Source organism: Ambystoma mexicanum, chromosome 9 (assembly GCF_040938575.1).
Source record: "Ambystoma mexicanum isolate Mex_15411 chromosome 9, UKY_AmexF1_1, whole genome shotgun sequence".
NCBI lineage: Eukaryota > Metazoa > Chordata > Amphibia > Caudata > Ambystomatidae > Ambystoma > Ambystoma mexicanum.
Window position 1 is genome coordinate 1,138,805,850 of NC_090931.1, and position 26,851 is coordinate 1,138,832,700.

At 49.3% G+C, this 26,851-nt stretch overlaps 1 protein-coding gene and 1 pseudogene across 3 annotated transcripts in view; both read right to left on the reverse strand.

Moving 5' to 3' along the window:
• ACVR2A (activin A receptor type 2A) overlaps window positions 1-26,851 on the reverse strand; it is an 853,417-nt gene that overhangs the window by 112,290 nt on the left and 714,276 nt on the right. For all 3 annotated transcript variants that reach the window (XM_069616514.1, XM_069616513.1, XM_069616515.1), the window contains one exon: window positions 9,584-9,722. In XM_069616514.1, the coding sequence (XP_069472615.1) occupies window positions 9,584-9,722 (139 nt within the window). The remainder of the gene's footprint in view (window positions 1-9,583; window positions 9,723-26,851) is intronic.
• Window positions 14,203-14,956, reverse strand: LOC138488992 (ATP synthase F(0) complex subunit C2, mitochondrial pseudogene; annotated as a pseudogene).

Sequence of the window (26,851 nt, forward strand, 5' to 3'; positions counted from 1 at the left end):
CGGATTAGCAGTGGCAAAGGAGGGAACGCGTAGAGGAACAGGCCCTCCCAGGGGAACGAGAAAGCATCGCCCATGCTCCTCGCCTGGGGAAACCTGCTGGCGAACCTCCGGCACTTGGAGTTCGTTGCCGTCGCGAACAGGTCGATCTGGGGTGTGCCCCACCGTCGGAAGAGGCGATCCACTAGATCCTGCCGTAGTTCCCACTCGTGGCACGAGCGCAGCTCCCTGCTGAGTGAGTCGGCGATGGTGTTTTTTATCCCTGCCAGATGAAACGGCACCAGAAACATCCCTTGGGCGACTGCCCAATGCCACAGGTCCTGCGCCTCCTTGGATAGTGCTGGGGACCTGGTTCCGCCCTGTTTTCTGATGTAAAACATGGTGGTGGTGTTGTCGGTGAAGATCCTCACCACCTTGCCCTTGAGGGACGGAAGGAAGGACCTGAGGGCCCAAAACACTGCACGGAGCTCCAGGACGTTGATATGTAAGGATTTCTCAGTCGGGAGCCAAAGGCCCCTTGCGTGCAGATTTTCGGTGTGCGCTCCCCACCCTTCCAGGGAGGCATCCGTGGTCACTGTCTCCTGGTGGGCTGTGGTCTGGAAGTCCATGCCCGCCGTCAGATGCGCGCGGGTGCCCCACCACCGGATCGCTCGTCGGAAACTCTGGTCGAGTGTGATCCTTTCCTCGAAGCTGCCCGTCGTTTGGATCCAGCGCGCGTCCAGGAACTCCTGCAACGGGCGCATCCGGAGCCTGCACATGGGAATGAGGTAGATGCAGGAAGACATCATTCCGAGGAGGGACTTGATGGACCTCACCTTGGCCGCGTCGGCCACCAACATCCGCTGCACCTTGCCCAGGATGGTCCTGGTCCTCTCCTCCGACGGGGAGGCCAGAAGGGACACTGTGTTAAGCCTCGCTCCCAGAAACAGAGTGTCTTGCGCGGGTACCAGGTGGGATTTGGCGTAGTTCACGGAGAATCCCAGGTCCGTGAGAAGTTGGACGGTCCTTGCCGTGTGAACCACGGCGAGCTCCCTTGTCTTGGCTCGGATGAGCCAGTCGTCCAGGTAGGGGTAGACGTGGATCCCTTCGCGGCGCAGCTGAGCCGCCACCGGTGCGAGGCACTTGGTGAACACCCTGGGTGCCGACCGTAGACCGAAGGGGAGGGCTTTGAACTGGTAATGCCGCCCTTGGACCACAAACCTGAGGAATTTTCGGTGCCCCTTCAAGATGGGAATATGGAAGTAGGCATCCTCCAAATCCAACGACGACAGGAAGTATCCTTCCTCCAGCTGACCCAGGACGTGCTGGAGGGTGACCATCCGGAACTTTTGCGCCTTGATGAACTTGTTCAGACGTCGCAGGTCCAGGATGGGGCGCCATCCCCCCGTCTTCTTCTTCACGAGGAAGTATCTCGAGTAGACTCCGGAGCCCCGAAGCCTCTTTGGGACGAGTTCGATGGCGCCCTTCTTGAGCATCGCCTTCACCTCCAGGAGAAGTTGAGGGACGTGAAGTTCTTTCCTGGCCAAGGGGGGGACGCGCGGACACTTTCTTTGAAACTCGAGCGCGTGGCCCCGGGCCAAGGCGTCCAGCACCCAACGGTCGGTGGAGATGGACTCCCACACGCTGGCGAAGCTCGCCAGCCGGCCTCCCACCGGGGTGCTTCGGTGGGGGCCCGACCCCCCGGCCGGTTCAATCCTGCTTCGACGAGGCTTTAGCGCCTTGTCCTTGGCGACGACGGCGGGGTCCGCCAGGCTTGCCTCGTCCTCTGTAGGCCTCCTGAGATGACGAGCGGGCCGCTTGACGGTAGGAGGAGAAACCGCCGCCGGAACCTTTGGAGGCGCCCTTGCCTCCGCTGCTCCGAAAGGGCGTCCGTCGTTGTTGCAGAACTCCAAGGGCCCGGGCCGTCTCGGTGTCCGCTTTAATGGCCTGAAGGGAATCGTCCACCGTTTTCCCAAACAGGTTGTTCCCATCGAAGGGCATGTCCAGGACTCTGGTCTGAACGTCTTGACGGAAGTCCGTAGCCTTGAGCCATCCACGCCGCCCAAGGCAAACGCCGTTGCCCAACTGGCGGAACCCAGTGTCGGCGATGTCCGTCGCAACGGTAATGGCGTGGTCCGAAGCCACCTCACCTTCCTGCAGGATCTCCAGGGCCTCTGCCCTCTTGTCGTCCGGCAAGAAGTCCAGCAGGGGCGCCAGTTTGTACCAGAGCTCCCTGTCGTATCGGGCCACGATAGCCAATGGCAGCTTTAATCATCGTCGCTGCAGACGAGATGACTCTGCGTCCCATAGCGTCCAATTTCTTTCCCTCGCCGTCCGGTGGGGAAGTCGATGTGGAGGCCGCACCCCCCCCGCTTTTTTCCTGGCCGCCGCGGAGACGACGGAGTCCGGAGTAGGCTGCGCCCGGAGGCACAGGGGGGCCGTGTCCGGGACCCGGTACTTTTTCTCGTACCGGTCTCTTCTAGCTGGCGTCGTGGACGGGTTCTTGAGGAGGGTGAGGCCCTCATCCCAAATGTCGTCCAATAGAGGCACCGCGAGGACCGTCTTCCTCTTGGCCTCGCGCCGCTGATAAAGGAAACCTTCCTTCTTCTTCTCCTCAGGGCAGAGTTGGAAAAGCTCGGATGCCCTGGCGATCATTGAGTGGAACGATCCAATCTCGTCGGGCAGAGAAGCCCTGGTGGGAGGCGACGACGGTACATCCTCGTCGTATACCTCGTCGTCCGTACCCGTCGCTGCCGTGTCAGTCCCCGTATCATCCCCTCAGGTGGACGGGGAGGAGGGCTGGAAGGGGCGCGACGGCTGAAAAGGAGGTGGAGGGTGGATCCTTCTTTTCTTGGTAGGGGGAACACCAGAAGGTCCCGGTTCTGGGTCCCCCGACGGGAGAGGTTCCGTCGGCAACGGTAGTCTCGTCCTTATCTCAGAGCAGAAGGACTGTATAGCCAACAAAATGGCCGCCGAGTTGTCTCGCGGCGCTGGCAGAGGGGAATCCGACGGGCGATCAGGGGCCCCGTCGGTACCCTCGTCGTCACCTGCGTCGGGATCCATCCCGACGGGCCGGTCTTCTTCCACGCCGAGGCCGTGGCTTAAGACCTCGACCAGCTCCTCCTCCGAGGTTGAGGCCGAATCTACGACGACGCCCTGCCCCCCCTTTTTCTTCCCCACGGGGGATTTCACGGGGGTCCTATCGATGGGCACAAAAGAGGACTCCCTCCGAGGTGGCAGGGAGACTCTGAGTCCCGAGGTCGCCACCACTGGTGTAGCCTCCACAGGCTGAGCCAGGGCCGCCGCGACAGTTTCGATAGAGGGCTTGGCCGGATGGATTAAGGCCTTCACCACCTTAGGTGCGCTCACCGCCTTATCCTTGAGGGGGAGGACACTGCCTCGCTCCCCCTCCGCCTTCGAGCTCGACCGGGGCCTCTCCAGGAGCTTCGCCGGGTGCTCGGCCTTCCTCTTACCCGACCCAGAGCGTTGGCTCGTGGTTGATGGTGCCAGGGAGGGTGCGCCCTGCCTGGCGCCCGTAGAGCCCGACCGTTCGGCGCTCCCGGTGCCAGCGGACTCGCGGTGCTTGGCCTTATGTTGGACCCCCGTCGCCGGGGCGTCCTCAAAGGTCTTAGAAGACCGCTCGGATTTCTTCCTCTTCTTCTCGCCGGACGGGCTCTTCCCTTCTAGCCAGTTGGCGAGACGTTGATGGCGGTCCTTCATGGTCCGCTCCGACATGTTGCCGCAAAACGCACAGTCCTTCTCCACGTGCGTCTTGTCCTCATGTAAGCAGTAGAGACAAAAGGAGTGTTCGTACTCCTTAAAGACGTTCTGGAGCTGGCATCCAGGGCAGATCCTGAACAGCTTTCCGGGCGTCGAGCTTCCCTTCTCCTGGGCCATGTCCGGGCCTGAGAAACTTCTGGAGTCCTCCAAAAGCGTAGCTCGACGAAATCTTCACCCTTGAGGGGCGCAGACGAATCCGACACGGGTCCCCGTTGATCGGATGGAGAGTCGGTGGAGCTTGAGGCTCTTTTGACCGAAAAAACAAAGTTTTTGAGAAAAAACGTGAAAAAATAGCACTAACGCTCGAGAGCAATAGCACGAGGATCCCAACACATGAACGTGCGGTAAAAATCTGAAGATGGCTGCCAGAGGCAGTGCTTAGGTAGAGGGCAGTCATTGGCTGTGGTCAGTATGACGCAGAGACCAGTGATTGGTTATTACTACGAAAGACAGATCAGAAACGAAACTGATACTGGTTTTTTCTTTACCGAGGATTCCCAGCCTGACGACGGGGAATATTCATGAGCATGTGAATCCATGCCAGACCCCATGCTGGAGAAACTGCACTAAGGTACCAGGCCACCAAGCTGAAGGAATGTGGGGAGGGGTGCCACGACTAGTGATTGTTTTGGTGGCGAAGGTTGGGATATGCGGCAACCTGAGTGGGTTGCATACCAACTGGTGCTGCAGCTCCAAAAAGCAGAACCTGACTGGCCACCAAGGAGCTATGAAGAGGAGAGTGCAGTTGGAAGCGTTCCTGAGTTTCCAGAGGGACTGATGAATCAACGGCAAAGGCGGGACGTCATAAGCCTTCATGTTGTCCCAAGCGATCTCGAGAGCGTCCCTCGAGGAAGACACTCCGAGACCATCCCTGGAAGCATAAAGAGGAAGTTTCGTGTTTGTTGAGTTTGCAAAGAGGTCCACCGCTGAAGAACCCCATTGCTGAAAGATCCTGGTAACATCGCTGTTTATCTCCCAGGCAGAACTCCTAGCAGATTGGCAGCTCAGGGAGTTTGCCGCAACATTGATGTGACCCGGAATGTGCACTGCCTGAAGCCAGACATTGTGCTGGATCGCCCAATTCCAAATCTGGATAGCTATATCCACCAGAGGGGGGGACCTGGTGCCCCCCCTTGCTTGCTGATTTAGAACATTGCAACAGAATTATCAGTGCAAATTCAAACTACTCTGTTGATGACAGAGGGCTGAAAAAGTTTGAGCGCTAGAAAAACTGCCAGAAGCTCTAGGTAATTGATATGCGACCGTCTGTCCTGGGGCACCCACAGATCGTACACCTCGAGGTGACATAGCGGTGTCCCTCCCCCACCCTAGAAGGGAGGAGTCTCTGGTAACCGTGGCTTGTGGGCAGGGCTCCTGGAAGGAGGTTCCCACTGAACGGTTGCTGGAGGATGACTACCATTGAAGATCCGCCGCCATGGAGGATGGAACTGGAATCATTTTGGAGCCTGGATCCATAGCCTGAGACCAGCAAGAGGTAGGGCTAACATGCAAGAGGTAGGGCTAACATGCAAGAGGCCATAAGGCCCGGGAGTTTCTGGAACCACCAGGCTGCCATGTGGGAATACTGGAGGAAAAGCGGGCACATGGTTGATAGGTCTGCAATTCTCTGTCAGGGACACTCTCTGGCACCGACAGTATCCCAAGGAGGAACACTCTCTGGCACTGACAGAAGCCCAAGGGAAACCTAGAAAAATCAGGTCCTGAGCAACCGTCAGACGATGTCCGCCAGTTCACCTACAGCCCCAGATGGAACAGGAGCTGGAGGAGTGACTGAAGATTCGGCGTTGCACTTTGTGGGCAAGAACTACGCATAAGCCAATTTTCCAAATATGGATATACATGAATTCCCTGCAGTCTGAGGAATGTTGCGATGACCGCCATCGTCTTCGTAAAGACATGCAGCACTGAGATGAAACCAAAAAGTAGCACTCGAAACGGGAAGTGTCCTGTTCCCACAGAGAACCTCAGGAATTTCCGATGTGGGCCGCAGATCAGGATATGCATGTAGGCGTCTTGAAGATCTACCACACTGAGCCAATCGCCCTTCCGGAAGAGGACCTTATCCTGGGCGTAATCATGAATTTCTCTTGGGGTAGGAAAAGGTTGGAGAGGTTGAGGATAGTGCGCAGGCCAGCCGGGTTGGGGCACAGTAAACAGATGGGAGGAATTGCCCTCCCCTTGCTCCTGCAAGGGAACATGTTCCACTGCTCCAAGGTCTAGAAGTTTCTGTACCTCGGCTCTGAGGGAGGGCGACCCAGTACGCTGCAGAGGAGGGTGGGGTATGAGGGAGGGGGGCAAGCGTAAGCCCGCCGGGGGACGGACAAAACCCATCGGTCTTCTGTGATGGTCTGCCATGCCTCCAAATGAGACGATATTCGTCCTCCCACCTGAGTCTAGTGAGACCAATGGAAAACATCTTTTAGTTGGTTTATCGGTCGTGAGACCCCCCTGTTGCCGAAGAGGAGGCTGTTGACCAAAGAAACTGGCCACCTTGCCTTTGCTGCTTGCGGTGAGGCCCGCCAGAGCGACCTTTGGCATGGCAGTCCTGGAACCCTCCAATACCTCAGAAGGACCTTGTTTGGGTCCCCGACCTAACAGTATAAAGTGCTTGGGCAGGGGTTTTGGCAAGGCCCAACAAAGATTTAGCGGTTGGTGTGCTTGCCTTTGTTTTAATGAGTTCCTGATCAGTGGAGGAGTGAAACCGTTCCTTACCTTCGAAGGGAAGATCAAGTACTTTGGCATGAACCTCCTTCGAGTACTTTGTAGCATGCAGTCATGCTTGGCGGGAGAGGTCTACTCCAACCATAAGGCCCGAGCAGAAGTTTCAACATAATGGGCCGAGGCCTCCAGCAGGTCGAGCCAGCACTTGGGCATCGGATAAGCCGACTTTAAAATCTTCGAGCCTGTCAGAAGGAATACATTCCAGAAACTCAGCAAGCTCCTTCCACAGCTTGAGACTTGCAGCTGGCAGGATGATCTCAGTATTCACCTGTCACAGCTGAAGAGACGAATTGGAAAATACTTTTTCCAATAGCATCAAGAAGCTTGTGCTCCTTGAAAAGGACTTGAGACGCTGCCGTAGAGGATGGCTTAGACTGGAGCGTAGCTGCTGCCTCCACCATTGATGAGGGGAGTGGACATGCAGTCAAGGTTATGTGTTCTGACAAGTATAGCTTGCAGCGAGCCTCAATTTTCCTGTCCAAGTGCTGCTAGGAAGTAGGTTTGTCCAAGACCTTGCAGGCTTCAGCTAACGCATCCTTTTGAAGGAAAAGGCCTGTGCGCTCCTCTGTTGAAAGTGTAAAGGCTCCTGAAAGTACACCTTCTTGCAGAGCTGGAGGCTCGGGTATCTGAATATATAGCAACGCCATCATATCCACAACTCGGTCATGAAAGGCTCTGACAGAGTGGGCCAGGACTCCGCTATGCTGGTCCACTTGATCTTCACCCAATGCGGCGGGAACAGAAACCTGATCCACAGTACACGGCACCTCAAGAACCTGTGGGCAGTCCTGACTGCACAACGGGAGTCTTAAGTATAGGAGGCACTGGTGGTAGTGGAGGAGGGGGCCCCACCGGAAGAGGAGGTGGGACTACCGGAACCTGAGGAGCAGCCGGAGCAGGTTGCAGTTCGAGACACTTCGGATACATTTCTTTGAATAGATCCTTAAAGTATGCCTTCATTGGGTCAGAGTGCATAAGGGCCTGGAACTTGACAAAAAATGCGTCCTCGGGACGGTTTAGGCACAGGGGTAGAGGTGTCTCTGAAGGGAGATACCCCCAGGATTGCAAAGAGGCTGGTTGCCAGGATGGACCTCCACCACCTGGATCCATGTAAACCAAGGGTGCGGATGTAGGAAGGAGCGAGACTGTGTGGCAGCGGAAATCGAGCGTGCCAATCCATTGGAGGGTGCAACGGTTTCCTATTGTCCACATTACGTGGAAAAGGCTGCTCGGCCCCAAAAACAGGCCCCTCTGTACCAGCCGTTGAGAACGTTGGTGTCCGAGTTAGTCAAAATGGCCGCCTCAGACCGCAGGGGTTGGGCCGCCATTTTGTTATTGCCCAAGGTGAACTGCATCTCAGCGGTCATCCATTTTAGCCTTGTGGCAAGAAACCTCGGCAGAGCCGGTGCAAGCAGATTTAGGGCGCTTTTGGGACCCCTTATTTTCTGCTGAAGAATTAGCCCTCGATGAGGTAACCTCGGCAGGGCCGGTACTTAAAGACTTAAGGCGTTTGCTTTCCTTCGTTGCCCCCTCAGCAGGATCGGTTCAACAAAAGGATTGTGTGTGGGAAGGCTTAGGGTCACCCCCGTAGCCAGAGCCCTTGGAGGGGGCCCCTCGATCTTGCCGGTTTTAACTATAGCCCCCTAGTCAGGGATCCTCGGGGGTAATCCTGGTGCTTTTAGTCGCTTTACTGGAAACCTCAATACTAGTCTTGGTACGTTTAGTTCCAGACTTGGAAACCTCAGGAACTACCCAGGTGAAAACAGCCCCAGAAACACTGGGCTTAACTTCAGCCCCCAGATGGGGAACCTCAGATGAAGATCCGGTCCCGACATCCCCCTTACAGGGAACCTCGGAGCAAACTGTGGAGTCCAGGTTAAATCCCTTTCGGGACACCTCAGGGAGAGCCCTGGTACGAGAGCCACTTGGGCCCCTCCCGAAACCAGAAGACCCCGGAAAGGAGGCCCCTGGCCGGGGTGCCTTAACAAACAAGGAACTTACCGGACGCTTCCCTTTTTCTCTGATGAACTGCTGAAAATGAGGAGGAGGAATCCGCTGGAACACCTCCTCCAACCTGACAAGCCGACACTGGAGTGCACAGATGGAGAGAGAGTCGCAGTAGAAGCAAAAGTCCCACCAGTGTTCCATGCCCAAGCACTCCAGTCAGAGAAAATAGGGATCCGTCCTCGCGAAACGACATTTGCACGAAGAACAGGACAAGAATCACAGATGCTTCGGCATAGATGAAAAAAAAGATAACTGTGCAACTGGATCAGGAATATGAAGCACAAGGGAACAAAAAGAAAAAATTCCCTAAGATACAAGTGCGCCTGACCCCGACCGCGTAGAGAAAAGGACTGAAGGGCGATCCGCGGGGCAGAACTCAGGAAGGCAGGGCTAGTCACGTGCCGTGGGCCCGAATAAAAAAAATGAAAGGACAAAAAAAGGGATTTTCTCATGCTTAAAAAGTGCTGTGGTCCAGTCCCGAGCGACAGACTGTCCCAAAAGTATGGAGGAAAGGGGATGCGACGCAGGAGTAAGGGCAATGTAACAAATCACCCCAAATACGGCATGCACAATGAAACATTTTATCGTATGTTCTTTTTACTGAACGTGGACAGCCCTCATCTTTGATGGATTTCATTAAGTGGTGGGTGTAGTTGCCACGTTCCCAGAAACAGACTTGCATCTAGCACGAAAGATTAAGTAGTTAAAGAAATTAAGTACTAATCCCTTCAGTATACGCAAGGGCTAATACTAGCCAAATGCCTTTTGCTTTACTCTTTCTGTTTCACATGGTTAAGATTTACAGATAACACCGTACACCTGTTAAGGCTCACCTAAATAACCAAAGATGTTGCATGGGGGGGATTTGGTTTATGAAGTAGAAAACACTTTTTAGAGGTCAACATTATTGTAGATCGAAATAGTGGCAGGCTATTTAGGATGCTTTGATGGTGAGGTGGTACGTGAAACAAAACTGAAGCCATTTTCCATCCTTGAGAACGCCCAAGTGGACTCGAGTGAATTTGATTAATTTACCCATTAAAGGCTATGCATACAAATAAAACTTAAATGTACCTACCATCCGAGGCAGTGCATCGTGATGCCAGTTCCCAAAGTACTAATCCAATAGCATACATGTCGATTCTCAAAAATGCATCCCTTTGGAAGTTTATTGCACCTTCCAAGACTTCCGGTGCCATATACCTTCGAGTTCCGACCTTAATAAGATAAAAGTACTGCATTAAAATCAAACACTCATTGTAGGTTTGCTTTTCTCTCTAACAATACTAACAGGCGGCAAGATTATTTTTTAAACGGAGACCAAACTGCTTACTTTGTATTACATTGTAACAAACGCAGAAAAAAAGATGAATATACTAAAAGGTCCAAGTTTCATTGGAGATCTAATGGGGCAGATCTCTAAGATTAAGAGCTTAGTGTACACTTGTTGTAAAAGAATACTTACCTCCACGTGAAAATCCTTATTTGACTCTTGCCCCCATCGTGACTAAGTAGGTGAAGGTGTTTTTTGCCATGCTATCCGGATGCTGCTATGCAAAAATCATTGGCAAATATATGATCATATATTCAGTAAGTGCGATACGCTATCTCACCACACTAGAAATCAGTTCTGGAAAATCCATCCAATATCTATTAAGATCCAGTCAGCCAACAAACACGTGTATGATGCCTGCATTAAAGCAATGATGAGGGCACCCAGTTGGAGCGTTTGTAAGTAATGTTCTATTCACTAAACTCTAATAAAATAAGCAACCAGAAGTTCTGGAGAGTGTCTTGCTACTTATGTACAGACAAATCTGTTGTGATGGACACAATGAATATAATAGGACACACCAAACATATTTGGTGGCAAGTGGCCAAACATGGCCACCAGACCCAATATTCACATTCTCTTGGTATGCACACTTCATGGTTTCCTACCTTTCTGAAAGATTGTACAAAACACTAGCCGTTTGACCGGTTAGGCTAGCATTAATAAGATAGTGCTGTGATATTTCTGCAAACCTTCGAGAAGTACATAGTGTATAATAATACATATTTATATAATAATATCTAATGGATACCAAGCCCAGAGTCAATTCCAACTGCATTAGGGGCACAGCTCTGTGCACCTGGATTGCATTGCAACTGTATTTTGGATGTTAGGACAGTTTTTCTGAAGTCCAACTAAGGGCTTAGTAAAACAATTCAAGTGAGGCAGTACAAGACTCCACTCTTAGTATAAGGCTGTACCACCCGAGTAGATGGTAGCGCAGACAGAGCAGCCAGCCTGATCTTAGGAGGGAGAGAGGGCTGTAGAATCAGTACACATGAAATTGTAATACAAATGGTCCAAAGAAACACTGAAACACTATGTATGTTAAAATAAATGATTTATTTAAATACAAGTAGGCCCCGATAAATCTAAGGGTAAGTAAGCACTAAGACATTATATGAAATCACAATATAAAAAACACACCACTACACTTGAAGGCACACAGACCCAAGTATAGACCTTATTTGAAATACCCAGTAGTTCTAGGAAAGTCAAAACCTTTTCATACACATTCAGTATAGGTCACTCCTATTCTTGGGGAGTAAAAACCAATGATTACTTTTCACAATTACATTCAGTAATGCAAGGACAGTAGGCCCTACCAGTTGTACAAGGACTCTCAGTACAAATCACTTAATCAGTAAACTGGACAATATACTTTTTGTGAATAGTGGAACACTTATTCCAGGTGCAGTAGAAACCTAGAACTACTTTTGTGATAACAGTTCTACTAGGTGAGTAAAACCTAAGAATGTAATATACAATTACAGGTGCTTTTGAGATCAGTGAACCACAGATAGAGATAAGCAGTAACTCTTGTAACTTATTTTTGGTTGGCACACAGCTAACACAGGTAAGTAAAACCCACATACTTTTTTAACCTAACACTGAAGGGGAAAGTAAAACCCAATGTTACACTTTACTGAATGACTCAGTTATTCTAGGTAGGCAACAACCTAATGCAGACCTATTCTGGACAGGCTAGCAGCATGTCAGGGGAAGCAAGAGTTGGGGGACACTCATACAATTACCCTGCAGGAATAATCGGGTGAAACCAACACTTTACTTTTGGGAAGAGGCACAACCTAATCACAGGAGAGTAAAATACCTTCACATCTACTTTCTATTAGACTGGCAAAACAGTTGCTGAGGAAGAAAATATGTTAACAAAGCTAGGGGTAGAGGTGCACTCCTTAAAGTTTGACTAAAAATTGAAGACAACTTAAACAAATATCCTAATAGCTTTGTCAAATTCCAGGTGCTCCCTAGTGAGTCTGTGCTACCAGACCGTAGAAAATGTGCAAAAGAAGATGCCCTGAAATAACAGGGTATAACTAGGGGCACACACAAAGAACTACCTAGTTCAGTATTTTAATTAAACAAGAGTAGGTCATGAACATACATTCGAAAGAAATACTTTTGAATTGTTCAATACTTAATGAATAATCAAGCATATATGTCACTTCCAGGTAAGTGTCGATCTTTATGCAAGACTCTTAATTTCACCAAATAACATATGTATACAGAATTCCTCAACTGTGGAAATGCTTACATAAACATTTCATTCAATTTCTCATGAAAAGTACCAAACATAAAAGTTTGTATTCATAAATAAACAAATAATTTCATTTTCCAACACTTCTAAACATATATGTGTGTATGTGGATCTCCAAATCAACAGACAGGTAATGTTGTTCTATACCTATCTATCTAGCTACTACGCGTTTCGGGCCAATCCGGCTCTTCTTCAGGTAATGGAATATCCAGAGCAATACATTCATTAGGATTTCCCAACTACAAACTTTGTAAGAAACTTTTGTTTGAACCAAAAACAATTTATGTCTATCAATATACATTCATCATCATAAATAAATCAAAGAGATGCTGTTCTGTTCATCAGCCTTTACTGGGAGCGAGTTTTAGGGCGAGATCCGCCACTTAGGTGTTCTTGACTGCAGTTTCCTTCTTCACAAAAGGACCCTGTGAGAAGACATCATTGTATTACTACCTTCGATAGTATCACCTAGTACAGTCATCATCGGAGTTTGTGTGGGAATAGGCGCAAAAGTATGCGCTGGGTCCCACTCCAAACTCCTAGTTACATAGTTTCAAGTGTCATGTTCAACCATTCCAAAAATACTCACTCATAGTATTCTTTTAATCTGCTCCGAAATGATATCTGCAGATTCCCTTGGACTGCCCTGTCTGTAATGAGATACCCGAGTCTCCATTAGTGTGTTTTAGATTAGCCATAAGCGTGTCTCTGGTGACTTGTAAACATAAGAATAGATAGGCATACCTGTGGAACTACGATCCGCTTAGAAACGAGAAAACGACCTCCGTAGGCACGGATGAATCAGTTCTCAATGTTGCACTATAATTTGTGTCGCCAGAGCTGTGATAATGGGCTCCTTATGGATGAGACGGTTCCTATTAGAAATAATATGGGTCTAAGTTATGGTCCCGCTGAACTCCAGTATTTAGATATGCTAAGTAGCGAACTTAGAAAACAATTCAGGTATAAAGCCTACCTCGCGCGGACGCGCCACATGCAACACGGAGCGTGAGATGCGCCCGGCTGGTGCGCGTGAGCCGCGTTAGTGTTCGTCTGCTTCCTCCGTGGGTGGACAATCTGTCTGAGCTGCTAATTCTCCCGACTACTTTGATCGAGTGGCGGGTACTGTGAGTAAACACTGTACCTTGCTGGTTACTCCCTCTAATCTACGCTGCCACATCTAGTGCGTTACACTTCAGCACCTTGACCTCCATTTTGGGTGAGTATCAAAGCACTCACCCAGAATGGTGTAGATTCTGCAAGTCACGCGATACGTGTGTGAGGTCACGTGATTTGTATTTACTAGATGTTAAGATTTGAACCATCTATATGAGTCAAAGTACTCACCCAGGAGGGTGCAGATTCTGCAATTTGCTCACGTGATGGACATGTTATGGTAACGTGGTTAATATTAATTAGATACTGATAGTATAACCATCTATATGAATAAACACCGTGTTGTGCTGATGTCGGCTATATTTCTTTAAAAGTTGATAATAGATCAACTAAGAACCTTTTTTTAATAATGTAATCTACGCGTTTACAGACTGATTGTCGCGTGAACCAGCCAACAGCATGTTTTTCTAATATTACGCTTCAAGTAGGGAAATGTTAAATGCACATATTATACTAAATTCCTTACTTTGGACCTCAGTGAAATGATTCAATTGCAGCAACACAAATTTATGTACAACTCTTGCTAATATGTAATGACTTGATTAAACATGCCTCTTGTTCAAAAACACAGTATTGTCACATCTCCATAGAAAAGCACCATATCTTAGTTGGCATAAACAGCGATGTAACCAATTTCTGCTTCAGTGCTACTAGCAGGGTTCTCGGGTGACTCAATAGACAGAACAAGTCCAATATTGACAGGTGACATACCATCTGGTCTTATATGTGTATTCTTATTAACATTAGTACATGAAAACGTCAAAGCCAGGGAGCAAACAGTTTGGTATTAAAGAACAAATTTACAACTTGATCTTCACAGGTAACAAGATAGATCCCAATCTAAATTCATCCCCCGGGGGGACATTGAGTCGAGCTTGTCTATCCAATGCACTTCTCTCTGTTGTAACAATTTCTTTTTTTTTTTTCTCTATAATTACAGTATTTATTGACCTTCCTTCAGAGAAACAGACGTCCCAACGGATTACCTGTGCACAATGGACGAAAGGGAGCGCAAATAGGGAGAATTACAAGGGTCCCTGGGTAATGGAATGAATACCGCTACATACATCTGAAAATATGTTGAAAAGCCTGGGACAGGAGACACGTCTCACATGGCAAACAGGATGAGGAAGGCGACCATCAAACAAAAGAGGCCCATGGCTTCGGAAAGGGCGAATCCAAGGATGGCGTACGAAAAGAGCTGCTGCTTAAGGGATGGGTTTCTGGCATATCCAATAATGAGACTTCCAAACACTTCCAATGCCGGCCCCAGATCCAGCTACTCCAACAGTGGCAGCTCCAGCGCCAATAACCTTGGCAGCAGTGTCAATGTCTCTGGACACAGCACTGGTTTGAAACACACGACGGGAGACTTGGGCCAAGACATTCTGGACTGGCAGCACGGAGAGCACCTGCTCTGTACTGGCTTCTGGTCGGTTCAGCACAGAAGCGGAGAGGGGTCGACAAAGGAGCCTGGAGCCATTCTTCACCAGGGAGGGTGCAGACACGAACTTGGCACAGGCATACATGTTCAGATTCAGCAGGGATGGAGACAAACTGCTCAGGACACCTCTTCTGGGTAAGATCACATGCTCCAGGATTATAAACTTGACTTGTGCAACTGTATGTTTGTATTCTTTAAAGTGCATAGCCACCGGGGATTTAGGTGAAGATTGTCTGATGTTCGACTTGTGTTCTCCCCATCTAACTTTGGCCTTCCTGCCCGTCAGGCCTACATAGAAGAAACCACATGGACATTTTAACCCATAGATTACATTCATAGTGTCACATGTAGACGTGTGTTTTAGTGGTATTGAAAACCCTTTATGAGGGTGATTTACTTGGTTGCCTTGGATCACATTATGGCAGCAGCTACAATTATTGCATGGCAGTGTTCCCTTGTGGATCTTTAATGTGTCTTTCTTGTGACTGAAGTCTGATTTGATCAAAGAATCACGAATACTTCTACTCTTGCTATAAGCAAAGAGTGGTGTCGTTGGGAAGAGTCTTGCCAGATTTGGGTCAAGGGTTAGTAATCCCCAATTCTTCTTTAGTATTATTCTCACCTGATTGCTCTGCTGTGAATAGGTGGTAACATATACTAATTCTGTACCTGATTTCTTGGTACTTTGTGTGTGCCCCTAGTTATACCCTGTTATTTCAGGGCATCTTCTTTTGCACGAAGAAAATATGTTAACCATACTTTTAAGAATAGTGCATCACACATCAAAGGTAAGTAAGAACTTTTGTAACTGTTCACTCGTAGAATTACAGTTACCAACCAACTCTTTACAAGTAAGTAACTTTAAAACACTTATTTTCTTTTCTAGGCAAAAGTCCCAATCCCTTGAAAGTCTTTCCCTTACTCTTGGAGCATGAGGGTTCTCAGTGGCAGAAGGGGGTGGGGTCACTAGGACTAGAGACCAACAGGCAGGGTCGAGATAGGTTCTTTAGTAGCAAAAGTCAGAGTTCCTTAGGAATACTGGGCAAACAGGTGAGTACTTTGAGTTAGAAGAGGGTCCAGGGGCTTCACAGAAGACACACTAGCAGGATTCTAGCAGTGGAACTGTGTGCACTGGATGAGAAGCCTCCCCATCACATAAAACAACCCACAGCTGCACAGAAATCCTAACAGGATAAAGGTAAGTACATATCCAAGCCAACACAGTATCACAGCATTGAAGAAGATGTTGCAGCAGGAGGACCTCGGGGTCTGCAGCCAAATACCCGGCCAGTGGATTCCTTGTCGTTGTTAGGGAGAATTCTCATCTTATGACTAATTTCTCTTACCTATAGAGTCCCCCAGCAGCTTTACAGGATTTGAAGGGTTTGTTTTTTTCTCCTGCTAAGAGTGAGACTCTTTTTTACCACTCTTAGGCATTTTTTTTGCTATGTGTGTTCTAGGCTATTTTTGTCTTTAATGTCTATGGAGTTTCTCACCTCCATAGACAATTTCTCTCACCTCCATAGGAACCATCTTTATTCACATGTGTTACACAGCACACTCCGTTCAGTGACACAGGGGTGTTGTAGCAACCCCCAAACAGACTCCATACCCTGGGACTGACTACTGTCCCCAGGGCATGTAAAGTCCCCATTGACTTTACTAGTCAATTTTTGTGAACTAAACCAGTACAACCCATCTTACTATGGAAGTACTGGGAATAGTTTTTCCCTTATGTTTATTTTCGAGAGGGTACCATACAGTCCCCCTCACAAACGTTTCTGGCTGGTGGCAGTGGTTACTACCGAAAATATTCAAATGCAAATATTTTCCTATGGGATTTTCCCATTGTTCGAGGCTACCACATTTTCTGACAGCCTCTAACATACCGCCGGTGTATTTTAATATTAACTTTACAATTAACTTCTTTCTCGTGTCTTTCTCTAAACTCCTAACCCAGGTCGGGGATCCTTTGTTCGTCCTTTTGGCGGGCTTCTGCCGAGAAGCCCTCCTTTCAGTGCCACTGGGTCTGGGGTGGGTCCATTGTGTGGGAGGGGGAGTAGGACCCCTGGACAGGGTTGCCTCAGCAACCCATGTCGCACTCTATCCTGATAGGCTGGAGGGTCTCCCGCCAAGATGACCACTCCACTGTGCGAGTGACGGCTAGGCTGTATTAATGGGAATCTTTTTGCATAAAAGCAGGGTCCTGAGGACTGGAAGAGCAAGACGTCGCCACTGGAACTAAGAAGCCGAAGAGGAGATAAGCCAAAGACCGCTGCAACGACTGAACCACCAGTGAAGCCCTGCTGCAGCGTCTCACCACTTTTCTCCACACGACGAGAGAAGATCTTCATCTGAAAGAGCCTTCTTCCATTGAGCTGGTGGGGCCAACCAGTTTGCCAATCGTCTCCCCGGACCTGCCCTGGTTGAATCGCCAGTACCCTGTATTTTGAAACCGGATAGCCAGGCACCCGTCCACCCGGACCGCGATTTAAAGGAGCGTACCTTCTATTCGTCAGGCAGCACCGCGGCTGGTTTCATCCCTTGGTAGTGCAGTAACTCGAACCTTCCTCCACGACGAGAGCCTCTCCTCCTCTGCTGGATCCCCCGAACTGCAGGAACTACCAGGAACAACTGCCACCGCAGGAGCCACTTCTTCATTTTAAAGGTACATTGTTCCGCCAGGCCGCCCTTTCTTCGTGGTAGCTCTAAAGGTGTTCTAAATCCTTTACCTACCTGTTGGGTTGGGCGCCCCCCTCTCAACATTGTCTTTCATCTTCTGCATCCACCAAATCGTTAACCAAAGACCTGACTGCAGCTACAAGGTCATTTTGCTCCTGAGCCCTTGCTCTGTACCACTGACTCTGGCACAGGCCTACTGACTCTGGCTACATTTGTTAGAACTGCCTTCTTTAGCTTGCATTTCAATTAGAACTGTGTTGGTGCACCTACTTCTTATAACTACCCTTTTCTTCCCCCTTTTTTTTTAGAACTTGTGAAATGCCATTTTGCTCAGTTTTCATTTAAGTATTTCCTATACTGATGCACTGTCTTGCTTAAACTGGTTCACAAGCTTATGGGAAGTGTTGCTAGGGTGTGTAAGAAGATATTTCTATATAACTTGTGCTTTCCCTCCCTTATGAGAAATTGCTATAGTATCCCTTGTGTGTGGTTTTCACTGTGCCCTTTTGCTCAACAATTTAAATAGGGAGTGTGTATATTTTTCATTGACTTATTTTAACTTGCTTGATGACTGTGATGAATGTGTTTTACTAGAAGTGTATAAAATAAATATATATCTACTTTTTTTTTACAAAGTTTCGGTCAGTGTTTCCTTGTGGCATAGTACTGTAGGCTTATTGTGTAAACCCTGAATACTGCTCATCTCCCTATTGAGATAAGTCTGATTGCTCAGCCACAGCTACCAACTAAATCTTTATGGTACCGACTGATACCAAAGGCGATTTATTGCTCTCACCTGTAGTCCTAATCTTCTGTAGTGCTCCCTAAGGGAACTGCACAGGATTCTGCCTAACAGTTGTGGTGACTGTAAACAAGACCTCAGAAGGAACTTTAAAAAAAAAAAAAATGTTTTTATTTATTTGTATTTAGTTAATATAACCTTTACAAAACATTGTACATTCATTATTAAGTCCATTACATATTTACAATACTAAGACAATTAATTTACTTTCCAACAGATAAAAAAGACAAAAATTATCATATTCACAATATGTAAAAACGATTAAAATATCAAATTCATCTTTTTCTGCATAGGTCATCTTTAGGCATTCAAGGCCAGCTCATTTTCTATGATCCTTCAGCGATGGCCTAGTGCAAATATTATCGGATAGTAATTGCAATTCATCAACCTTTTCCACATGTATTCTTTTGAGTCCGCAAAGTCAGAATGTGCAAATTTCATTAGGAGCATAGAGTGCGCTGATTTGAAGTGTGGACATTCCAAGACCAAATGGTTCAGTGTCTCCAAGGGCTCGTAACAATCAGGAAATCGGCATTTCATACATTGCATTTCAGTTGACATATTGGCCCAATTTCTACATCGCTCCTTCGTATGATACGGATTCAATTTGAAGCACATATAATATGCTCTTATGGTCTTACTTCGAAAAATACAGATACTTGCTACACGGAACTCGCTTATGGATAAATTTGGCATATTCAGTATATGTTGAATATTGTTGTATTTGTTCAATAGTGTATATCCAGTCTTTCTCAAACAGTTTTTTTTTTAACATACGCCGGTCTGAGGTAAAGATCATCCGGGGAGATCAATAGACCCTCCAATACATTCTGCATACATGTTTTATACTGATTAATTGAAGGGACCGTTTGTGCCTTAATCAATGCTTGCAATTCAACGTATAGGCTGTTACTCGGAGGAATACCCTACGTGATAATGAAATTATCCCAACTCATGTCTAATGACACAATTAGGTATGGCTAATGCTAAATGCAATGCTTCTTTAATTAAACGGCCCTGTAACGTGTCAAGGAAAACGGTTAGGTTGTACAAAAGCATATCTAAAATGTAAATTATACAGTCTGTACTTTCATTATGAGAAAATCCCGCAACTGGATTAAGGAGAAACTACAGTATTTCGCAAAGATGATTTTCATTTGGCTTGCAAGGGGCCGTGCTTTTTTATTCAATCTTTCTTTCCAAAGGCTAACCGAGGAGTTGCTACTGAGTTGGTAACCTAAGTAGCATATCTCTGATGGCTGGGCCACCACCACGTCACCCAATTTCCATTTGAATGTCTAACTTCTTTCCTGCATGGAGGACCAATATACTTGTTTTTGCTGCATTAGGTGCAAGATTGATCTCGATATAAACCGGAGCCGCCCCCTTTATTTTTGTATTTGCCAAAATGTGTGACATCAGAGTTGCATTCAACATTGTCCCCATATTTTTTCTAAAACCAATCTGTGCTTTGGATAAGATGTTCTTCTTTGATGGAACAAGTTACTTACCTGTAACTGTTGCTCTCCAGCATGGGACTGGCATGGATTCACATGCTCATGAATATTCCCTGTCGTTAGGCTGGGAATCCTCGGTAAAGAAAAAATCAGTTTCAGTTTGGTTACAAGTAGAAAGACAGTTCAGAAACTAATCAATAGTCTCTGGGTCATTCTGCCCCCAGCCAATGACTGCCCTCTACCTAAGCCCCTCCTCTGGCAGCAATCTTTAGATTTGGTAGCACTTAAAGTGGCAGTAGGACCAAGAGAAGAGCCGCAGAGGGGTAGGAGGGAGGATTTGCATGTGAATCCATGCTGGAGAACAACAGTTATAGGTAAGTAACTTGATCCTTCTCCAGCATGGGGTCTGGCATGGATTCACATGCTCATGAATACAAGAATACATAGCAGTACACACATGCACAACCATGGGAGGTGGCAAGGCTCAACATTAAGCATTTCAACAACTCAACATTAAGCTTCTCTTACCTCCTCACCAGGCTCACCTTCAAAACAGGTTGCGCAGCACTGCCTGGCCGACTCTGGACTACTCCCTGGAATCCTGGTCGACGCAGTAGAATCTCGTGAAGGTGTGAGTCGACCTCCACGTAGCAGCCCTGCAGATGTCCAGCAGGGGCACACCAGACAAAAACGCTGTGGTAGCAGCGATCGCTCTGGTTGAATGGGCTCTCGGACGGCCGGGCAACGGTCGGTTTGCCAGCCGGTGACAGTGCATGAAGCAGCCGGAAAGTCATCTGGAAACGGAAGCCTTCGAGAGGGCCTTCCCTTGGTTCACAGGTCCAAAGTTTACAAACAGCTCTGATGTCTTCCGAAGACTCTTTGTGCGGTCCACGTAGAACTTCAGCGCACTAGCCACATCCAGCGAGTGCAAAGTCCTCTCAGCCGGCGACGAAGGTGACGGGAAGAAAATAGGTAACACCAAGGGCTCGTTGAGATGGAAGTCCGACGGCACCTTGGGCATGAAGGAGGGGTGCGTCCTCAGTACTACCCTCGTCTTGTGGAATGTCAGTTATGGAGGTTTACAGGAGAGGGCCTGGATCTCTCCCACTCGTTGTGCGGAGGTGATGGCCACATGAAACGCTCTCTTCCACGACAGGAACTTCAACGGTGCCGAATGCAGAGGTTCGAATAGCGGCCCTATGAGCCTGGTCAGCACCACGTTGAGCTCCCAAGCTGGGGCCGGAGCCTTCACCGGCGGGAACGATCGGAACAGTCCTTTCATGAACTTCTTCACCAGGCGATGACCACAGAGATGATCGCCCCGGAGTTCTAGTGTAGTGGGAGATAGCCGCCAGATGGATCATGATGGAGGCTTGTGCCAGCCCAGCCTTGGCCAGCGATAGCAAGTACGGCAGCACTTGAGGGGCCCTAATCCGCAGAGGGTTAATCTTCTGTGCACGCAGAACCTCTTCCATTTGTGTCCATAGCATTTGAGAGTCGAGGAAGCCCTGGCCTTTGCAAGCACCTCCTTGCAGTCCTTCGGGATATCGTACCCTCCAAACTCTAGTGCTGCAGGAGCCAGGCCTGCAGGTTCAGCGATCCTGGGTCGTGATGGAGGATGGAGCCTCCTTCCCTGGAGAGAAGATCTGCATCTGTCCATAGTTTGACCGTGGGGGTTGGGGGGGGAACGCTGACATGTCCAGAAGGTCCGTTAACCAGATCTGCCTCGGCCACGCCGGTGCGACGAGGATCATCCTGCACCGGGACCGTCTGAGTTGAGTGATGAGTTGCAGTAGCCAACGGGAACAGGGGGAACGTATAGAGGAACAGGCCGTCCCAGGGGAATGAGAAGGCATCGCCCATGCTCCCTGGCTGGGGAAACCTGCTGGCGAATTGCCAGCACTTGGCGCTCATCGCCGTCGATCTGGGGATTGCCCCATTGTCGGAATAGGAGATCCACTTGATCCTGCCGAAGTTCCCACTCGTGGCCCGAGTGCAACTCCCTGCTGAGTGAGTCGGCGATGGTGTTCTTTATTTCTGCCAGATGGAAGGGCACCAGGAACATCCCTTGGGCAACGGCCCAGTGCCACAGATCCTTCGCTTCCTTGGATAGGGCTGGGGATCTGGTGCCCCCCTGCTTCCTGATGTACAACATTGTGGTGGTGTTGTCAGTGAAGACCCTTACCACCTTGCCCTTGAGGGACGGAAGGAACGACCTAAGGGCCCAGAACACGGCTCGGAGCTCCAGGACGTTGATGTGTAGTGACCTCTCCTCCGGGAGCCAAAGGCCTCTTGCGTGGAGATCTCCGGGGTGCGCTCTCCATCCTTCCAGGGAGGCATCCGTTGTCACCGTCTCCTGATGTGCCGGGGTCTGGAAGTCCATGCCCGCCGCTAGATGCGCGCGATTGCCCCACCACCGGATCACTTGGCGGAAAGTCTCGTTGAGTGAGATCCTGTCTTTGAAGCTGCCCGCCTCTTGCATCCAACAGGCATCGAGGAACTCCTGCAGTGGTTGCATCCGCAACCTGCATAGGCGCACGAGGTAGATGCACGAGGACATCATGCCGAGTAGGGACTTGATGGACCTCACCCTGGCCACGTCCATTGTCAACAGCCGTTGTACCTTGCCCAGGATGGCCTTCGCCCTTTCCCCCCCCCCCGACAGCGAAGCCAATCGCGTCACTGTGTCGAGTCTGGCTCCCAGGAACAGGGTGTCTTGCGACGGTACCAAGTGGGATTTCGCGAAGTTGATTGAGAATCCCAGATCAGTGAGCAGTTGGACGGTCTTTGCTGTGTGATCGACGGCGAGTTTCCTTGACTTTGCTCGAATGAGCCAATCGTCCAGGTAGGTAGGGGTAGACGTGGATCCCCTGCAGGCGCAGCCGCGCCGCCTCTGGTGCCAGGCACTTGGTGAAGACCCTGGGTGGCGCCTTCAATCCGAAGGGAAGGCCATTGAACTGATAGTGTTGCCCTTGGACCACGAATCGTAGGAACTTTCAATGTCCTTTGAGGATGCGGATGTGGAAGTAGGCATCCTCCAAGTCCAGCTACGATAGGAAGTCGCCTTCCTCCAGCTGTCCCAGCACATGCTGTAGGGTGACCATCCGGAAATCTGGGACTTGATGTATTTGTTTAGTCAACTAAGGTCCAGGATGGGTCGCCAACTGCCGGTCTTCTTTCGGAGGAAGCACCGCGAGTACACTCCGGAGCCTCTTCGGGACGAGCTCTATCGCGCCCTTTTTAGCATTGCTCGTACCTTCAGAAGTAGCTGTGGGACGTGATTTTCCTTCCAGGCCACAGTTGGTAGACGGGGACACTATTTGGAATTCCAGAGTGTGCCCGTGGGCCAGCGCATCCAGCACCCAACGATATGGACACCGACACGCTGACGAATTTCGCCAGCCTGCCTCCCATTGTGGTGCTTCGGTGGGGGCCTGATGCCGGGGCCGGTTCAATCCTGCTTCGCCGAGGCCTTGGCCTCCTTGGCGACATCCTCTGGCCTTGCTGCAGCCTCTGTAGGCCTCCTGCGACGATGAATGGGCCGCTTGGCGGTACAACAAGGAACTGCCACAAAATCCTTTGGAGGCACCTTGAGACTTGCCTCCGGAGGTCTGAAAAAGCGGCCGTCGTTGATGGAGAGAAACCAAGGCCCGGGTTGTCTCGGTGTCTGCCTTGATGGCCTGCAGTGACTCATCCTCTGCCTTGCCTATTAGGTTGTTCCCGTTGAAGGGCATGTCCAGTACCCTGGTCTGCACATCCTGACGGAAATCGGTGGCCTTAAGACAACCGCGCCGGCGAAGGCAAACGCTGTTGCCCATCTGGCGAAAGCCGATGTCGGCGATGTCCGTGTCCGTGGCCACCGTGATGGCGTGGTCTGAAGCCAGCTTGCCTTCCTGCAGGATTTCAAGGGCTTCCGCCCTCTTGTCGTCTGGGAAGAAATCCAGGAGGGGAGCAATCTTGAACCACAGCTCCCTGTCGTAGCGCCCCACGATTGCGTGGGCGTTGGCCGCTTTGATGGTCGTCGCAGCCAACGAGATGAATCGTCGCCCCCTGGCGTCCAGCTTCTTCCCCTCGCCGTCCGGTGGGGAAGCGCAAGTTGATCTCATCGCCCCTGCCGACTTCTTCTTGGCTGCTGCAGAGACCACGAAATCCGGGGACGGCTGAGCTCTGAAGCACATCGGGGCAGAATCTGGGACCCGGTACTTCCTCTCATACTGGCCCCTCTTCGCAGGAGCCGTGGATGGGTTCTTGAGTAGCGGCAGTCCTTCGTCCCAGATGTTGTCTACTAATGGTACTGAGAGGATGGTCTTCCTTTTGGCCTCCCGTCGCTGGTAGAGGAAAACTTCCAATTTTGTCCCGAAGAACAGAAGAAGGAAGAGCTCCGAAGCCCTGGCGATCATGGCGTGGAAAGAGCCAATTTCGTCTGGAGGGGAGGCCCGGGTAGGAGGTGATGGGAGATCCGTCCCGTCGTCACCACCGTCGTCTGTCCCCGCCGTCGCCGTCTCCGTTCCAGTCTCATCCCTCGGTGGAGGGGAATGAGGTGAAGGCTGGAAAGAAGAGGGAGGATGGATTCGCCTCTACTTGCTTGGTGGACTTCCTCCTCTTCTCACCTGCTGCTGGGCTTATCACCTCCAGCCAGTTGGTTAGTCGGGTACGACCATCCCTCATTGTCCGCTCAGACATGTTCTTACAAAATGCAGTCCTTCTCCACGTGCAATTTGTCGTCGTGAAGGGAGTAGAGGCACCGAGAGTGCTCATCTTCCTTGAAGACATTCTGTAATCGCATCCAGGGCAGCTCCTGAACAGCTTGGATTCAGGCGTCATGTTTCCTTTGTCCTGGGCCATGTCCACGCGGGGTTGGCCTCAAAGATCTTTCGGAATCCTCCAAAATTTGCCTTTGAGGGGCGTAGAAAATTCCCTGTTGATCGGAAGTAGAATCGGTGGAGCTTGAGGCTCGATTGACCGAAAAAAATAAGAGTAAACTCTTCGAAAAAATGCAAAACGCAGTAAAAGCTCAAGAGCTATAGCACAAGGGCTCCCAACACTTGAACGTGCAGTAAAACTCTGAAGATGGCTGCCAGAGGAGGGGATTAGGTAGAGGGCAGTCATTAGCTGGGGGCAGTATGACCCAGAGACCATTGATTGGTTACTAGCAGAAAGACAGTTCAGAAACTAAACAAACTGATTTTTTCTTTACCGAGGATTCCCAGCCTGACGACGAGGAATATTTATGAGCATGTGAATCCATGCCAGACCCCATGCTGGAGAAATATAGTTCTCAAGTTCGGGCAACACTAACGACGCGAATATTTTTGCACTAGTATCGATTAGTGATATTGGCCGATAATTCCTACGATCGCTACAGTTGCCTTTTTTAAATATGGGGACTATTATTCAGAAGGAACTTTGCATCAGGAATTGATGAAGGCGGCTCTAGGCAAGGTTTACCTTGCGGCTGAATGCTGCTCTGCGGAAGAAGACAGAACATTGCGGTTGAATTCTTGTTGTTACGAAAGTCCAGCAGTCTGTTCAGGGGGACTCTGGAGATCCACTAGGATGCTCACGAAGTTTCAGCAAGATTCGGAATTCGTAAAGACCGTGCACTGCACGATGGCTCGAGTTCCCAGGATATTGGGGTATTGCAACAACGCAAGGTCGCAGCAAAGCGTGGGATGGCTCAAAATGCAGGTCTTCCTGTGTCCAGTGGGTCCCACCAGGCTCTGGGTCGTAGTTTTCGGAGTCCCCAGGTCGATTGGAAGGAAAGGCTACAGCAGGCTCCGGTTACACAGCAGGCTCGCCGGTCGCTGGAAATCGCTTCAGCCGCATTTCCTTCATCTTCCACTTCGGTTTCGGTTCCAGTGGTCAACTTTTCTTCAGCTTCCAGGTTTGCAGTATTTATCAGGAACTACAGAACAACCTCTACATTCTCACCCTGCATTTTACGGGTGGTCTGGTTGTCAAATCCCAGTGGGTAGCTGGCTGTCCTGATTGTTTTATGCCTTGCTTGAAAAAGGACCAAAGGGCTGACGAGTTTTGGACTGCTCCCTCGCTTCCTGCCCTCACAGACAGACTGGAGCCTGGGCGGGGAGCGCAGGGGACTCCCTCCGAAGATAAAAATCACACAAAGGAATTTCCTGCTCGGATTGTCAGGGGAAGGAGCAAAAAACGACAAGAAACACTAAAATTGCGAAAAAAGAAGATGGGTCATTTTGGTAAAATGAGCACCCTTAGGTGTCTTTACTGCAGCTGTGAACACAGCCCGCGGTAAAGGTGCACCAAATTAATACAAAGTATCACTGCCACCAGCCATTGAAGGTAAGCTTGTCCCTGTAACAGAATTGTTACATTTTAATGTGAAAGGGGATACATTGTATCTCCCCAGCACTCCACATAAGGTGGGGTGTGCTGGTTTCACTTAAAATGTAAAAGGGATCCAAAGATTTTTACCCTTGGGAACTATAGTTCATTCAAGGCTAGCAAAAGAAAGTTAAAAGGGGAGCCTCTAGGGTTACCCAGCAACAACAGGCACTTATTGCCAATAAGTTGTTAAAGAGGATAACTTTAAAAAGACAATATGGAGAGTCTTAAAAATGACACCAATAAAAAGAGTTGAATATTATGTGAGTGTGGAAAAAGGTTCCCACTCACTGAGGTATTAAGGAAAAATATCCCACTAGTAAAGCAAAAAAGTTCTAGGGTTGACCTAGGTCAGGAAGATTTACCACTTCTGTGAAAATCTTACCTAACATTGGGCACCCGTGGCCCTGGCACTGTGTTTGAATTGTTATTGAATTTTGAGCACCTACATCCACATGCTTATTGATTCCACTACTTGCACTCGCCATTACACAAGTGTTTCGAGAGATTAATTGTGTGTGCAAACCGCTGTCATGAGCCTTTGAGGGTTCACTTTACTTTTGTTCTGAGAACACTGGACCCTTCTTACAAGGTTCAAATTGTGTGGGGAGATCTCCCCCCCCCTTAGTTTTGGCTCCATGTTTTCCCATGATAGCACCCTCACCTTATGTGGTGTGCTGCCAGGGACCCATACGGTACATTTTGCAATGTCTTTTTGGGTACACTAGTGAGTCCCTAAACCCACCAATTGAGGAGTTGGCATCTGCTTTTTATGAGTTTTGTGTTTTATCTTTGATGGAGTGCTGTGGTGCCACTG